The following is a 12779-nucleotide window of genomic DNA, read 5'->3' on the forward strand; positions in this document are numbered from 1 at the left end:
AATGAGAGAGGAAGTGGGGAGAAACCCGCCTGTGAGCGGCAGGAGCTCAAACCAGTGGGCGGCTCAGAGCTCCGGACCGCGGGCGGAGGGGAGGGGCAGGGGGCGGTGCCACGGCCTGCCAGCCCGCCCGCCCGCTCGCCAGCCAGCCCGCCCTCCCCGCGGCCGGCTCGGCTCCTTGGCGCTGCCTGGGGTCCTTTCCGCCCGGTCCCCGCTTGCCAGCCCCCGCTGCTCTGTGCCCTGTCCGGCCAGGCCTGGAGCCGACACCACCGCCATCATGCCGGCCGTGTCCAAGGGCGATGGGATGCGGGGGCTCGCGGTGTTCATCTCCGACATCCGGAACTGTGAGCGCGCGGCCGGGGGACACTGGAGACGCGGGGGAGGGGGGAGCGTGAAATTGAGGGGTTTGGGGATCACAGAGGGACCCGGGGGATCAAAAGCCTCTGCGGCCGTATAGGGACAGCATAGATGGGCCCCAGGAGGAACTTTAGAGTGGGGGGCACGTAGGGGCTTGGGGTGTCATAGAGTGCCTCTTGAGGTGACGACACGGAGTAGCTAGAGGGGTCCGGGAGGGCTTGAAAGGGGGGGAAGCCGGTGAGGTCCCGGGGATGGGAGCATAGAGGTGTCCCCTGGGAAAGACTGAAAAGCTGGGGGATCTTACAAACGATGGGGTTAGAGGGATTCCCAATGTAGAGAAGAAGTGAAAGAAGTGTATGGCGGGGGTGCCCTGTGGAGCGATGGAATGGGAAGAGGCCAGAGGGGACCTGGAGGAAGTGGAATGCCGGAAGCCTAATGAAGCAGGGCTTGAGGACCTGGGATAGGGGGTGTCATACAGGGGAAAGGGGTTAGATAGGTCACCGAGGCTCCTGGCCAGTGGTATAGAGGAGGCCTGAGAGTGGTTGAAAGTCCATGAGTTTGGGGCAGGGAGATGATGGGAGGGGGAGACTATAAGGACACCCTGGTGAGGGATAGAGGGGCTTCAGGGTGGGAGATTGCTTAGAAGACATGGAAGGCAGTGTGGAGGGGGCTAGAGGGGCAGCTGAGGGGAAAGGAGGGACCCAAGGAACACAGAGGAAAAGAGCTGTCGGTGTAAGGTCTTGGGAGAACCTGTGACAGGGAACGGGGGGGGGGGGGCAGGAAAGAAGAGGACATTAGAGTGGGGGATTGGGGAAAGGGTAGAAGAAGGAGCGCCCAGACCTCAAGGAAGGCGTCGGGTTCTGAAGTGCTTGAGGGGTAGATATCTGGAAAGCTGGGAATAGGGGAAGTCTAATCCCAGAGAGAGGTCAGGGGTCAGGCAGCAGGACAGGCAGGGATCTGAGCCCTTTTCTATTTGACCACGGTAATATGGGGACGGTGGTCCCTGCCAGGAAGAGTTGTCGTGACGATGGGAATCCTGGCGGCAAGTCAGCTCTCAACTCCTGGGAATGGCTGTGGGTGATTGGAGCTGCCAGGAGTCTTCAGAGGCTGCATCCGCATGGGCTCTGGGGTCAGCCAGACTTGGGTTTGCATTTGAGCACTGCCACTCCCTGGCTGTGTGACCTTGAATGAGGGACTTCACCTCTCGGTTTCCTCATCTGTCAAGAGAGACCGCTGATAGTATCTTCCTGAGGGGCTTGTGACAATGCCCCTCAGGCCTTTCACTCGTTCCAGGCCCCAGATGGAACTTGGCTATTGTTTTTACTCCCTTGGCTCTGAACAGCAGCCCTGTAAAGTACCCAGTGATGGTTGTTGTTTTAGAATTTAACTGTTATGGAAGGATCTGGCATGTAATAGGTGCTCAGGGAACAGGAGGGTGGAAACAGTTGAGTATCAGTTGGAGGAGAAATGATCACTTGTTATGATAAGGGGCGGGGCGATGGGGGTTGTGGAGGAGCTGGGAGCCACTGTTAGCAGACGGGGGCTGCCTCTGTTACCCACCAGGGATGTGACCCTCCACGAGTTGTTTAACCTCTTTCAGGACGTTTTCTTGTCTGCAAACTTCATTCATAACAGTGTCTTGCCTCTGAAGGCTCATTTATTCATTCATTCACTTGACAAATACTTTTTGATTGCTCTAGTGTTGTCCAGGCCCTGTTCTAGGTACTGGGGTGACAATAGTGAACAGAAATTCCTGTTCTTGCTGGTCATGGTGGCTCATGCCTGTAATCCCAGCACTTTGGGGGGCCTAGGTAGGCGGATCACCTGAGGTCAGGAGTTCAAGACCAACCTGGCCAACATGGTGAAACTCCATCTCTACTAAAAATACAAAAATTAGCCAGGTGTGGTGGTGGGTGCCTGTAATCCCAGCTACTCAGGAGGCTGAGGCAGGAGAATCGCTTGAACCCGGGAGGCAGAGGTTGCAATGAGCTGAGATTCACACCATTGCACTCCAGGCTGGGCAACAAGAGTGAAACTCCGTCTCCAAAAATAAAAAAAAGAAAAAGAAACTCCTGTTCTTGGGAGCTCCCTTCCCCGAGGAAGACAGAACATATGCACCGGGAACACCCTGAGATACAACCTCAGGACCTGACTGGTGCTGTGAAGAAAAATAAGGAGGAAATGGTCGGGAGAGGGACTAGGATGGAGAGGGTACTCAGTAGGCCTCGTGGAGGAAGTCATATCTGAGTGGAGCAAGCCCTGTGGATTTTGGAGGAAAGGGGTCCTGGCACAGGGAGGTGCATTCAGAGGTCCTGAGGTTGCGGCATGCTTGACATGTGTTCGAGCGAGAGGGAGAAGGTCAGTGTGGCTGAAGCTGTGGGAGTGAAGGGGAGAGAGGGCGGGTGTGGAGGGGAGTGGGAACAGGATCGGGAAAGGCTTTCTGGGCCATGGTGAGAACTTTGGCCTTTGTCTGCATGAGAATATTTTGAGCAGGGGAGGGATGTGACCGATTGATGTTTTAAAATAATTCCTCTGGCTGCTGTGAGAACAGATTCTAGAGGTAGCCATGGAAGCAGGGAACCAAATTAGGAGGGTGTTGCAGGCCTCTGGGTGAGAGATGGTGCTGGCTTAACAGGGTGAGAAGGGACTGGTGAGAAATGGGTTGGTGATACATTTTTTTTTCCGAGACAGTCTCTGTTGCCCAGGTTGGAGTGCAGTGGCACGATCATACCTCACTGCAACCTCCGCCTCCCAGGTTCAAGCAATTCTCGTGCCTCAGCCTCCCCGGTAGCTGGGATTACAGGCACCCGCCACCACGCTTGGCTAATTTTTGTATTTTTAGTAGATGCAGGGTTTCTCCATGTTGGCCAGGCTGGTCTCGAACTCCCAACCTCAAGTGATCTGCCCGCCTTGGCCTCCCAAAGTGCTGGGATTATAAGCATGAGCCACTGCACCCAGCCTGGGATACAACTTGAAGGAAAAACTGTCAGGATTTGCAAAGGGATTTGATGATGGGGGTTGGGGAAGGAAAGAGATCATCCCGTCACTGCAGGACCCCAGAGACGAGCCAGAGGACAGAGGGGAGATGCAGGCTTGGGGCACTGGTAGTAATTTAGCCGCAGGAATTAGGGCTGGAGAATCAGGAGCCTTTTCTTAGCAAGCGTATGTTGAACGGCTGGTATGTCTCAAGAATTGTGCTGAATGCTGGGGACACTGGTGAACAGGACAGACTTGTCCACCCCCTCCATGAAGCTCCCAGCCCCGTGGGGGAGAAGGTGCAACATACAAATTGCAATAGTCCTTCACACTAATACCTGGACACGGATGTTCACAGCAACATTATTCATGATAGCCGGAAAACAGAAACGGGCCAAATGCCCATCAACTGAGAAATAAAGTGTGGTCTATGTAGTGGAATATTACCGGGCCTTAAAAAATAATGACGTCCTGCTACATGCTGCCACAGGGATGGACCTTGAAAACATGACACCAAGTGAAAGAAGCCAGACACAGGAGGCCACGTGTTGTATGATTCCATGTTGATAGAGTATCTTGAATAGGCAGATCCATGGAGACAGAAAGATTAGTGGTTGCCTAGAGTAGGGGCTGGTGGGATGGGGAGTGACTGCTCATGAATGCATAGGTTCTTTTTTTATTTTTTGAGATGGAGTCTCACTCTGTTGCCCAGGCTGGAGTGCAATGGGGTGATCTTGGCTTACTGCAACCTCTGCCTCCCAAGTTCAGGCGATTCTCCTGCCTCAGCTTCCTGAGTAGCTGGGATTACAGGCGTGCACCACCACACCTGGCTAATTTTTGTACTTTTAGTAGAGACGGGGTTTTTACATGTTGGTCAGGATGGTCTCGAACTCCTGGCCTCAGGTGATCCACTACCCCAGCCTTCCAAAGTGCTAGGATTACAGGTGTGAGCTACCATGCCCGGCAGCATTCAGAGCTTCTTTTGGGTTCATGAAAAAGCCTAAGCTGGACACGGCACATGCTTGTAGTCCCAGCTACTTGGGAGACTGAGGTAGGAGGATCATTTGAACCCAGGAGTTCGAATCCAGCCCGGGCCACATAGTGAAACCTCATCTCTTAAAAAAAAAAAAAAAAAGAAAGAAATGTCCTGGAATGCGATAGTAGTAATGGTTGCACAACATCATGAATGTACTAAAGAACACTGAATTGTTCACTGTAAAAGGGTCAATTTTGGCCGGGCGCGGTGGCTCACGCCTGTAATCCCAGCACTTTGGGAGGCCGAGGCGGGCGGATCACGAGGTCAGGAGATCGAGACCATCCTGGCTAACACGGTGAAACCCCGTCTCTACTAAAAATACAAAAAATTAGCCGGGCGTGGTAGCGGGCGCCTGTAGTCCCAGCTACTCAGGAGGCTGAGGCAGGAGAATGGCGTGAACCCGGGAGGCGGAGCTTGCAGTGAGCCTAGATCGCGCCACTGCACTCCAGCCTGGGCGACAGAGCGAGACTCCGTCTCAAAAAAAAAAAAAAAAAAAAAAAAAAAGGGTCAATTTTATGGTATGTGAATTGTATCTCTCTCTTTTTTTTTTTTGTGACAGTCACAAAAATGGCGCGATCTTGGCTCACTGCACCCTCCATTTCCCAGGTTCAAGCGATTCTCCTGCCTCAGCCTCCCGAGTAGCTGGGATTATAGGCGCCCGCCACTATGACCCACTGATTTTTGTATTTTTAGTAGAGACAGGGTTTCACCATGTTGGCCAGGCTGGTCTCGAACTCCTGATCTCGAGTGATCTGCCTGCTTCAGCCTCCCAAAATGCTGAGATTACAAGTGTGAGCCACCGCGCCCGGCCGTATCTCGATTTTTTTTTAAATGGGGAAAGAATTTGCAGCTGTCCTAAGCCCAGTGAGGAAGAGGGCCATGGTGTTGAGAGAATGGGGGTTCTGTGTGGTCAGCGAGCTGCGGCCTGGCTTTGCTTCACAAGAGACCTTTGGAGCTGTGTGGGCAGGAAGTAGGGGAGTTACCTAGGCTGAGGGCCGTGAGAAGAGCTGTGAAGGCAGAGGCGGGGCAAGTGCAAAGGTCCTGACTTCCGGACGCCATGGCGGGCATCTCTATCTAGTCCCAGCTACTCAGGAGGTGGAGGCAGAAGGATTGCTTGAGGCCAGGAATTTGAGACCAGCCTCGGCAACATAGCAAGACCCTGTCTCTCTTTCTTTTTTTTTGACAGAGTCTGGCTCTGTCATCCGGGCTGGAGTACAGTGGCGCGATCTCAGCTCGCTGCAACCTCCTCCTCCTGGGATCAAGCTATCCTCCCGCCTCAGCCTCCTAAGTAGCTGGGACTATAGGCACATGCCATCATGCCTAGCAAATTTTTTTGTATTTTTCATAGATTTTTTTTTTTTTTTTTTTTTTTTGAGATGGAGTCTTGCTCTGTCGCCCAGGCTGGAGTGCAGTGGCGCGATCTCTGCTCACTGCAAGCTCCACCTCCCGGGTTCACGGAGATGGGTTTTTATTATGTGGCCCGGGCTGGTCTCAAATTCCTGGGCTCAAGTGATCTGCCTACCTCGGCCTCCCAAAGTGCTGGGATTACAGGAGTGAGGCTCAGTGCCTGGCCCCCTTCTCTATTTTCAAGAATTCTTTTTTTTTTTTTTTTTTTTTTTTTTTTTTGGAAACGGAGTCTCGCTCTGTCCCCCAGGCTGGAGTGCGGTGGTGCGATCTCGGCTCACTGCAAGTTCTGCCTCCCGGGTTCATGCCATTCTCCTGCCTCAGACTCCCGAGTAGCTGGGACTACAGGCGCCCGCCAACATGCCCGGCTAATTTTTTGTATTTTTTTTTTTAGTAGAGATGGGGTTTCACTGTGTTAGCCAGGATGGTCTCAATCTCCTGACCTCGTGATCCGCCCGTCTCGGCCTCCCAAAGTGCTGGGATTACAGGCGTAAGCCACCGCGCCTGGCCCAAGAATTCTTTCTGGAAACAAAAAAAGGCCCTGATGCCCCAGTGAGACCCTGAGAAAAGGGCTGTGTGGCTGGTGCAGAGAGGGATGGGATCTGACGCTGGGGAGTGGGCAGAGGCTAGGTCCGCGTTTGTCCTGAGAGCTCTGGTGAAGGTTTCAAGCAGGAGCGAGGGAAGAGAAGGGCGGAGGGATGCGGAGGAGGAGGTGGGGAGAGGCAGGGCTCAGAGAGCAGCAGAGGGAAGAGTGTGGAGCCAGCCTGCAGGAGGATCTGAAGGGCACAGTGGGGCTATGGGGAAGGGTCTAGAAGGTGAAAGGCAGGCTCTAAGGAGGGCAGGGATGGCAAATTCTGCAGATAAGGAGGGGGAGAGGTTGAGGCTAGGCCCAGCCCGAGGGCGTGTTCTGTCCTCCTGTCTGCAGCAGGAATACAGCAGAAGTATTATCTCACAGGGAGCAAGGGCTGGGGCTGCCTCCTATCTAGGCAGAGTCTGGCTGGAGGGGGCCTTAGGAGAGTTGGACGAGTGAGCCAATGGGAGCGGGGTGCTGGCTGCACACTGCCCCGAGCTCTTCCATCAGAGCACATCCCACTCCAAATGGTGATCCACTGCAGTGGTGACATCGAGCCCAGGCCCTGGGTCTCACTCCAGCTTTGTCCTCTGTAGGTTCTAGCCCATGGGAGGCCTCAGGAGATGATTGCCAGTTGAATGAATGAATGAATGAATGAATGATGGAACCAGTCTTTCTTGAGTTCCAGCTGGGTGCCAGGCACTGTTCTAGGTGATGGGGCTACAGCAGTGAGCAGAAGTTCCTGCCCTAGGGTGCTCACGTTCTAGAGAGGAGATGGTCCACTACACAGGTGAATATTTTGGGGGCCAGACAGGTGGGAGTAGGTGTTGATGGAAAATGAGGCAAGGAAAGGGCTTGGGGATGGAGTTAAGGATGATGCTCTTATATAGGCTGGTCAGAGAGTGTCGCTGAAAAGGTGGCATTGGAGCAGAGAATCTAATTAAGTGGGGGAATGGTGCATGCATGACTCTGGAAGAGGGAGCTGCCTGTGCAAAGGCCCTGAGGCAGGATTGTGCTTGTAGTGGAGCAGGGACTTAGAAAAGGAGGAGGAGAGGGCAGCTCCTGCCTTGGAGAGAGAGGACAGGAGAACCGGCCAGAGAGGGAACAGGGTAGATGGTGCAGGCCCTTGTGGGCTGCAGTGAGAACTTTACTTTTACTTCGAACCTGCTGGGAGCCATGGAAAGGTTTGGAGGAGTGCTGGGGTCTGACTCAAGTTTTCACATGATCCCTCTGGCCTCTGTGAAGAGCACAGGAAGTCAAACAGATTTCAATTTGGTATCCCTTAAGAACGGGACAGATGCAGGCCTGAGCCCCAGCCCCACCCGTTTCCAGCTGGTTATTGTGTGATGGCTTTGGTCCACAAATCCGCATTCAACACCTCCCCTGTGCCAGGCTGCCCTGGGCCCTGGGAACACTGTGGGGACTGAAGCAGCCGTACATCCCTGGCCTCATGGCACTGGTGTTCCGATCCAGGAGGAAATGAACATGCAAACCCTTAATATGTAAGGAGGCAACTCAGGCAGGGTCTTGGTGGCCCAAATAGTTCGCCCTGCTGAGCAGGGGGGCTGACCAGGAGAATGAGAGGGTTTGATTTTGTTATTTACGAAGAATATATTTTCATCACCCAGGAATAGTGATGACCTTGAGAATATGAGTGGTGTAACCCAGCACCAAAATGCAAGCCATATATATGTTGAAATTTTCTTTTTTTTTTTCTTTTTTTAAGACAGAGTCTTGCTCTGTCCACGCCCAGCATATGTTGAAATTTTCTTGCCACATTGCAAAAGCAAAACAGGGGCCGGGTATGGTGGCTCACGCCTGTAATCCCAGCACTTTGGGAGGCCGAGGCAGGCGGATCACGAGGTCAGGAGTTTGAGACCAGCCTGGCCAACATAGTGAAACTCCGTCTCTACTAAAAATACACAAATTAGCTGGGCCTCGTGGCACACCTGTAGTCCTAGCCACTCGGGAGGCTGAGGCAGGAGAATCGCTTGAACCCAGGAGGTGGAGGTTGCAGTGAGCCGAGATTGTGCCACTGCGCTCCAGCCTGGGTGACAGAGAGAGACTCTGTCTCAAAAAAAAAAAAAAAAAGCAAAACAGGCTGAGCATGGCAGCTCACGCCTGTAATCCCAGCACTTTGTGGGGCTGAGGCGGGCAGTTTGGTTGAGCCCAGGAGTTTGAGAACAGCCTAGGCAACAAGATCCTGTCTTTCCCCCCAACAAAAAAACTTTTAAAATTAGCCACGCATGGTGGCATGCACCTGTAGTCCTAGCTTCTTCGGAGGCTGAGATGGGACGATTGCTTGAGCCCGGGAGGTCGAGGTTGCAATGAGTCAAGATCGCACCACCGCACTCCAGCCTGGACAATACAGCAAGACCCTGTCTCCATATATTTTTTAAAAAAGCAAAATAATCAGTGAAATTCATTTTAATATATTTTCTTTACCCTAGTATATCCAAACTATTATTTCAGTGTGTAATCAGTGTTTTTTGAGATGGAGTCTTGCTGTATGGCCCAGGCTGAGTGCAGTGTCAGGATCTCAGCTCACTGCAACCTCTACCTCCCAGGTTCAAGTGATTCTCCTGCCTCAGCCTCCCTAGTAGCTGGGACTACAGGTGTGCACCACCATGCCCGGCTAATTTTTGTATTTTTAGTAGATATGGGATTTTGCCATGTTGGCCAGGCTGGTCCCAAACTCCTGACCTCAAGTGATCCACCTGCCTCGGCCTCCCAAAGTGCTGGGATTACAGGTGTGAGCCTGTGTTACCCAGGCTGGTCTCAGATTCCTGGGCTCAAGTGATCTGCCTGTCTCAGCCTCCCAAAGTGCTGGGATTAGAGGCGGGAGGCATTGCACCCAGCCTTCACAAGGCTTTCTGAGGATTCAGGGCTGCTGGGGCTTGTACAGGAAGCACATCAGGTCTCGGTCTCTGTAGAGGAAATGTCCTTGGTCTAGAAGGCTCTGAAGGCCTTTGCGGTGAGATGCTGGGTGATGCCTGTGTTACCTTCATAAATGCACATTAGTCCCTCCAGGGCAGGGCCCAGGTTTGACAGGATGCCTTTGCTGGTAGTAACAGACCCACCCTGATCTGGGGCTTACATGTTTAGGGAAGGCGTTATCTCCCCTAACCAGAAGCTCCAAGGTAAGGCAGCTCCCTGGCCCCGTCAGCACTTCCCTTGACTCTGCCTTACTCTGCCTGGAGCAAGATGTTGGCCGCCTTCGCACCCGAACACCCCTCATGGCAACAGCCACTGGACGGAGCACGGCCTGCCCCTCCCACGGCCCCCACCAGCACCTCAGGAAACTCTGGAGAGGCTGCGTGGTCTGGCCCCACCTGCTGTGTTCTTCTCCACCCGCCCCCGCCGCCACCCGCATCCTCAGACTCTGTGCCTCTTTCATCACCGTCCGCCTGCCTTGCCTCATGCTGTCCTACCTCCAGGCCATTGCACCTGCTGGTCCTCCTGCCTGGAGCGCGCCTCCCCTTGTTTCTGCCTGGTCCATTTCAGCCTCATCTTTTGATCCTCAGATCCCAGCAGCTGTGTGCAGAGAAGCCTTCCCCGTCCCCTGCGCCATTCTCATTTTAGCCTCTCTGCCCCGAAATGTATATACCTCTTTCAGAATACTTGCCACTGTCCCTGTCTGCCACCACTCCAATCCAGGGATGCCTCGAGAGCAGGGTAGATGTGACTCATCCTTAAGCCTGGCCCCAGAAATCCCATTGTGAATGACAGAATCCCTTTAAAACTCCCTCACAGGCTTGCTTGCCTCCTGTGACAGTGAGCTCATTCCCCCTGTTGCTGGCCCTGAATGCCGGGTCATCCTTTCCATGATCCTGGTCTGTCAGAGCTGCCTCAGCCCTTTCCCCAGGCGCCACCCCAGTAGCACCCATACAGTATCCTTGGGCTCCCTGGCCATCACGGGCCTTTAGATCTTTGCAGAGCTGGGCCTCTGCCAGAGCCCTCCCTTTGGGGCCACAACTGCTCCTGTTTTGAAGACTGAGAGCTTTTCTTCTCTCTCTGAATTCCTTTTTTTATAGCAAATTATACCAGTTATGCAGAAGATAGCATCAAATAGATGTGGACCATTTAAAGCCTATTTAAAGGCCAGGTGCAGTGGCTCATGCCTGTAATCCTAGCACTTTACTTTGGGAGGCTGAGGCGGGTGGATCACTTGAGGTCAGAAGTTCAAAACCAGTCTGGTCAACATGGTGAAACCCTGTCTCTACTAAAAATGCGGAAAAAAAAAAAATAGCCGGGTGTGGTGGTGGATGCCTGTAATCCCAACTGCTCGGGAGGCTGAGGTAGGAGAATCGCTTGAACCTGGGAGGTGGAGGTTGCAGTGAGCCAAGATGGTGCCATTGCACTGTAGCCTGGGTGACAGAGCGAGACTCTGTCTCAAGAAAAAAAGTAAAAATAAAGCCTATTTAAAGAAAAATATACATATATATGCATATTTGTATATATATGTAAATACATTTTAAATACAATTTAAGTAATACTTTAAAAAGAGATTTCCAGCCGGGCGTGGTGGCTCATGCCTTTAATCATAGCACTTTGGGAGGCTGAGGCGGGCGGATCACCAGGTCAGGAGATTGAGACCATCCTAGCTAACATGGTGAAACCCCATCTCTACCAAATATACAAAAAATTAGCCAGGCATGGTGGCGGGCGCCTGTAGCCCCAGCTACTTGGGAGGCTGAGGCAGGAGAATGGCGTGAACCTGGGAGGCAGAGCTTGAAGTGAGCAGAGATGGTGCCACTGCACTCCATCCTGGGCGACAAAGCGAGACTCCATCACACACACACAAAAAAAGAGATTTCCTGGCAGTGAGCGGTGGCCCATGCCTATAATCCCAGCACTTCGGGAGGCTGAGGTGGGCGGAGGAGTTGAGACCACCCTGGGCAACATGGCAAAACCCTATCTCTACAAAAAATAGAAAAAAAATTAGCTGAGTGTGGTGGCGCACCTCACAGTCCCAGCTACCTGGGAGGCTGAGATGGGAGGGTCACTTGAGCCCAAGGGGCCAAGACTGCAGTGAGCTGAGATCAAACCATTGCATTCCAACCTCAGTGAAAGAGTGAGACCCTGTCTCAAGGAAAAGAGAGGAAATCTATATATTATAGATATAATAATGTGTATTTCTTTAAATGAATACTAGTTAAAGAAATACATAAATATAAATATATAAGTACATATGATATATATTTCTTTAAATTTAAAGAATATTTAAAGAATACATATACATGCACATGTTTGTGTATATATTTAAATCATTTGAAGTACAATTGAATGAATACACTCGTGTATTAACGATGGGGATATGTTCTGAGAAATGCATCGTTAGGTGGTTTTGTTGTGGTGTGAACATCCTGGAGTGTGCTTACACAAATTGAGATGGTATAGCCCACCACTCACTGAGGCTCTGTGGCCCAGCTTGTTGCTGCTGGGCCGTAAACCTGCACAGTGGCCAGGCGCGGTGGCTTACACCTGTAATCCCAGCACTTTGGGAGGCTGAGGCAGGCAGATCACTTGAGGTCAGGAGTTTGAGACCAGCCTGGCCAACGTGGTGAAACCTCGTCTCTACTAAAAATACACTAATTAGCTGGGTGTGGTGATGCATGCCTGTCATCCCAGCTACTCAGGAGGCTGAGGTAGGAGAATCACTTGAACCCAGGAGGCGGAGGTTGCAGTGAGCTGAGATCACGCCATTGCTCTCCAGCCTGGGCGACAAGAGCGAAACTGCGTCTCAAAATAAAACAAAAAAACCTGCACAGCATGGGACTGTCCTGTAGGCAACCGTGACTCAGTAAGTATTTGTGCATCTAAACATAGAAAAGGAACAGTCGAAATAAGGCATTAGAATCGTATGGAACCACTGCAGTGTGTGCGGTTTGTTGCTGACTGAAATGTTGATATGCGGGGCAGGACTGTATTGAAATAATACATATTATTTAAATTAAGTAATACATATATTTAAATAACACATATTCTTTATGTGTATACTCTTTATATATACTATATTTATGGTATGCATATGTATATATACGTATTTATGACAAAACCATATATATATAGGCCAGGCATGGTGGCTCATACCTGTAATCCCAGCACTTTGGGTGGCTGAGGCAGGTGGATCACTTGAAGTCAGGAGTTCGAGATCAGCCTGGGCAACATAGTAAGACCTCATTGCTACAAAAAAAAAAAAAAAAAAAAAAATTAGGGCTGGGCGAAGTGGCTCACTCCTGTAATCCCAACACTTTGAGAGGCCGAGGTGGGCAGATCACGAGGTCAGGAGATTGAGACCATGCTGGCTAACATGCTGAAACCCCATCTCTACTAAAAATACAAAAAATTAGCTAGGGGTGGGTGGCAGGTGCCTGTAGTCCCAGCTACTTGGGAGGCTGAGGCAGGACAATTGCTTAAACCTGGGAGGCAGAGGTT

At 51.8% G+C, this 12779-nt stretch overlaps 1 protein-coding gene across 4 annotated transcripts in view; it reads left to right on the top strand.

The window, feature by feature from the left end:
• The first annotated feature begins 98 nt into the window (after nucleotides 1–98).
• The window catches only part of AP2A1 (adaptor related protein complex 2 subunit alpha 1), a 40846-nt gene continuing 28165 nt past the window's right edge, over nucleotides 99–12779 (top strand). For all 4 annotated transcript variants that reach the window (XM_055103346.2, XM_055103347.2, XM_063600514.1 and 1 more), the window contains exon 1: nucleotides 99–341. In XM_055103346.2, the coding sequence (XP_054959321.2) occupies nucleotides 275–341 (67 nt within the window). In that variant the 5' untranslated portion in view covers nucleotides 99–274. The remainder of the gene's footprint in view (nucleotides 342–12779) is intronic.

The sequence above is a fragment of the Pan paniscus genome, chromosome 20 (assembly GCF_029289425.2).
Source record: "Pan paniscus chromosome 20, NHGRI_mPanPan1-v2.0_pri, whole genome shotgun sequence".
In the NCBI taxonomy this organism is placed as follows: Eukaryota; Metazoa; Chordata; class Mammalia; order Primates; family Hominidae; genus Pan; species Pan paniscus.